Raw genomic sequence first — 1,490 nt, 5'->3', positions numbered from 1 at the left:
GCGGCTAAACCCCACTATTGAGCCAATCGTTTGACTGCGCCGCGACTAAGTGATTGACTTTTCAATCTATATAATCCGATTACTGATGGCATACGACACGATTGATTGTAACCTGCATTGACCGGCTATTTGAGTTGTATGTAAAGGGAATAAGGTCTACAGTGGCGCGGATAAACGCGACAGATGGCGGACGCGCTGTGTCGCCGAGCGTCCGCGGCGAGTGGCAATAACGGGCGATTTTACCCCACTCGCCTCGCGTTACTTAATTGTTAGAATGCATTACTTATAGTATTATAATATTATGCGTGTTTTACGACCGATTAGCATTATTTTGAACGAATATTTTCAACCGAAATAGATTTTTGTTATAATTATGTTCGTTATTAAGGATTAGCGCGTGATAAATTTCAATTTTGCATGAATATGTTAAGCTTTCGTAAATGATTATGTTATGAATTGTTATTTTAATGACCGCATTATTAATATCACGTTACTCTTTTGTGTTTTAGATTATATTTTCAAATCACAAAACGCTACGATGTCTAAATCTTGTCATGATGATGATATTTTAATTCCTGAGATTGCTTGAATTTACAAAATGCCTAAGAACAACTATAAATTTCAAATATAGTCATTTCACATGTTGCAGGATATACTAATCCTGTATAGAAGATAATGAGTCTATTATAACATGTACAAACTATTTCATTCATAAATATATCTATTTTACTTTTTATACTCTGTTCTGACACTGTCTATACGGGTCACAAAGTGTCCATAAAAGTTTCTCTTTTAGTTGGTCTGTACACGTTAGTATCATAGTTCATCTTACCTTAACCTGTGACTCAGTCATGCCGAGCGCGTATGCTAGCTTCGCGCGCTCTGGTCCGGCCAGGTACTTGGTCTGTTCAAAGGTCTTCTCCAGCGCGAAGATCTGCTGCCCACTGAAGGTGGGTCGTGTGTGCTTCTTCTTGCCATCCTTGTCAAGTCCGCCCTGCGCCGCGCACGCGCTCAGCGCGCCGTTGCTCACTAAACAAGGAAAATACTCGTTGTAACATAGTAATGTAGTCGGTTTTTAGTAGACAAACGTTAAAGGGCTAGTTCTCTAATAAGTAAGTACTTAGTCTTCTAGAAAACCTGTCATTGATCAAGCTCTCGAATAGCAAGGGTTATTCAAAAGACGGAATTGATGGCCGTGATGAGTTTGTAAGCGACGAACCACGTTAAAATCGAAATGATCGATGATAACATTACAACGTAACAGGTAATATGTTTAGATTGAGATCTTTAACTGATGGTTACTGACCACAAAATACTATCAAATAGAAATGTATCAATAATTCGTTCAGAAATACAAAAATAAATAAAGAATCGTTTTATTAACATCAGAAGAGTACTTAAGCGGCAGCGCCGGCAACAGCTCGTCCATGGAAGACGAACTTTCCGCAAATGTCTCCCGATGGAGACGGTTTTATCATTATTTTTTCCTG

General features: G+C 38.7%; 1 protein-coding gene across 1 annotated transcript in view; it reads right to left on the bottom strand.

The window, feature by feature from the left end:
* Positions 1-1,490, bottom strand: part of LOC106111031 (homeobox protein Nkx-6.1-like) — a 12,928-nt gene that overhangs the window by 2,111 nt on the left and 9,327 nt on the right. The window contains exon 2 of the mRNA XM_013292996.1: positions 833-1,029. Coding sequence (XP_013148450.1) covers positions 833-1,029 — 197 coding nt within the window. The remainder of the gene's footprint in view (positions 1-832; positions 1,030-1,490) is intronic.

The sequence above is a fragment of the Papilio polytes genome, unplaced genomic scaffold (genome assembly GCF_000836215.1).
Source record: "Papilio polytes unplaced genomic scaffold, Ppol_1.0 DF824180.1, whole genome shotgun sequence".
Lineage (NCBI taxonomy): Eukaryota > Metazoa > Arthropoda > Insecta > Lepidoptera > Papilionidae > Papilio > Papilio polytes.
The sequence above is the reverse complement of the archived record's forward strand: the minus strand, read 5'-3'. Positions and strand labels throughout refer to the sequence as shown.